General features: G+C 47.0%; 1 protein-coding gene across 5 annotated transcripts in view; it reads right to left on the bottom strand.

The window, feature by feature from the left end:
• Nucleotides 1-2500, bottom strand: part of rnf220a (ring finger protein 220a) — a 128690-nt gene that overhangs the window by 22432 nt on the left and 103758 nt on the right. For 4 of the 5 annotated variants that reach the window (XM_035536275.1, XM_035536277.1, XM_035536276.1 and 1 more), the window contains exon 5: nt 1157-1199. In XM_035536275.1, coding sequence (XP_035392168.1) covers nt 1157-1199 — 43 coding nt within the window. Of the gene's footprint in view, nt 1-1156; nt 1200-1320; nt 1558-2500 lie in introns of those variants that run through there. The other variant, XM_035536279.1, reaches the window with a different exon arrangement.

Raw genomic sequence — 2500 nt, 5'->3', positions numbered from 1 at the left:
GCCGGAGAACTCACTGATGGGGATGCGGGACGTGTCCTACGCGGCGTGGCCGGCGCATCCCGACCATCATCCTGGAGACGGGGGCTGTGACTACATGGCCATCATGCGCCCCCCCGCGCACGTAATTAGAAAGTTAACGTGGCAGAACGGAGCCTCCCGCACTGTACGTCTGTGTCGCTTTGCCTTAACTGCAAATGGTGCACAGGGACATTAAGTTTTAGGAGGCTTTGATCGACCCAAAGACCCAGAGGACGTGCGGAAACCAGGAATGTGGGCGGGGTCTCAGTTCTGTGAGGGAGGGAGGGGCATGTGGGTGGGGTCTCATAGCTCATATATAAAATCTATATCCTCAAATCTAAATAACATATTTATTTATTTTTAAGAACTTATGGAGCCCAAGAACTTTGAAGGCAACTTTTCTCATTCTTAAAAAAATGGGGGCTGGGGTGGAGGGGGTGTGGCGTTCCGGGATTCGGCTGTTGGGGGGGCGTGGCGTTCAGCTGCATTAGAGTGGCTGCCAACACACTCCGAGAAGTGGGAGGAGCCTCTCATCCCAACAGGGAGCACAACATGCATGTCTGAGGCTCCACTCCTCCCGCTGGTCAAAGCAGAAGCACCAGGTGACCTCCTCACACACGGTTTATAAGAGCCACAGGTGTGTCCACCCCACACTCAGGATGAGCTCGGGCTGGGAGGGGCCTCTAGTGGGCGGAGTAATATTGTACCGAACCTCCGGTGACGTCCAGAATTCTCCACAAACTCCTGATGTTTCAGGCCTGGTCACATCTCTCTGGGCCAATAATCAGGTACTCTAACATCCAGGACTGACCTCCTGACCTCCGCACAGCGCTATGATGTCACCACGTGACCTTTTCTAAGCATCATTTCAACATTGAAACAGAACAGAGGACATGTACAACCTTCACTTTGTGCTGAAAACCTCTCTTCCCTGAGTCTCTCGTTTGTTTGATTCCTAATGTTTAAATGTTCTACTGCTGACAACAGTCTGAACAACACAATTATTAAAAGCCATGATGATGAACATATCCGTTCCAATAAGACACAATGCGAACATTTACCGCGATTACCGACGATCATGCACGCAGGTTCAGATGTTTGCGAATAATGGGGAACCCGCGAGGAGAACGATACGTACCATTCAGTCGCGTTTGTCGGTTTGCACGCACTCGTAAAAACGTCTGCAGGTAAAACAGAAAACACAGATTAACACACACAGATTACGCGTCAGTGTGCAAACTTCACGCTCAGCGCGCGACTGAAGCGGATCACCGAGGCGCCCGCACGCTCGAGCGGACGTACTTCTCTTTTGCCATTAGTTTGCACCTCTTCTTCCATTTCTACTCCGGCGAAGGCAAACGAAAAGAACAAAATTGCATCTCGGCAAATGAGTTAGGAGGAGACTGTCGCTGTTCTGGCGCAGGTGCGGCGCGGGAGCTCCGATGGAAGAAGGATGCAGAAGGATTGAACGCGCTCATGTCAACACGGACTCGGGCTCAGCTCACGAGCGCCATGTTTGCAGGAATCACGTGCCATGTCCGAGTTAAAGTTCACGCGCTGTAGTTGTAGTTCCGCGACTGTCCACCAGGGCGCAGCAGGATGCCAGTGAGTCGCACGCAGCGCCAGACTGCTCCAGTTAGGAGCTCATAAATAAACACATTTTCGCCATCTCTGTTGCACAATCTGTCAAACAAGTGACAGTGTATGTGTGTGTGTGTGTGTGTGTGTGTGTGTGTGTGTGTGTGTGTGTGTGTGAAACAAATGAACAAAGACAACTTGTCAGTAAAATAATTAGTGTTCTGATTCCCTAATACTAAACAATAAAACACAACTCTTAAAATAACATTATCCATTAAAACATTTTAGAATAGATAACAACAACAAAATGATAAGAATAACAATAATAAGTATTATTATTATATGGTTATAGTATTGTAATAATAGAGTATTTTTTAAACAAACTAAATGACCTAAATAAATCTATAGATCTATTTAAAACCTAATTAAAACAATTTGGTTATCACAATTTTCCTGCTCATAAGCTCAGTACTGAAGACAACAGTACTGAAGTACACTCGGTTACTGAAGACATCACTCTCTCCTCCAGAAAAGTTTCCAGAAGAGTCTACTTCATGACGATGCACTATACTAATAGCCTGGATCTGCACTGTTAGAGAAAAGCATGATCACAAACTTCTGGCATTGTTACTTAAATTATGTAAATGAGAGAACTAGTGGGTGTGGCTTGATTAATGAGAAGCTCTGCCAATGATAATGTCATATAAGGTGCATTAGTGCATTATCAGACTGACAGGCATTTTCACAGATGTCATGAGTGCTCATATATCTGACCCCAGTACTAGTGACACACTGTTACACTGTTCCAGAGGGACACAGTCCAGCCTGGCGGACCCTCTAAGGGCTGAGATTGACAGGCAGTCAGGATCAGACCCAGACACAGACCCAGCCAGCGGTTCCATGG

The sequence above is a fragment of the Electrophorus electricus genome, chromosome 18 (genome assembly GCF_013358815.1).
Source record: "Electrophorus electricus isolate fEleEle1 chromosome 18, fEleEle1.pri, whole genome shotgun sequence".
NCBI lineage: Eukaryota > Metazoa > Chordata > Actinopteri > Gymnotiformes > Gymnotidae > Electrophorus > Electrophorus electricus.
This window is presented reverse-complemented; position numbering and strand designations above follow the sequence as displayed.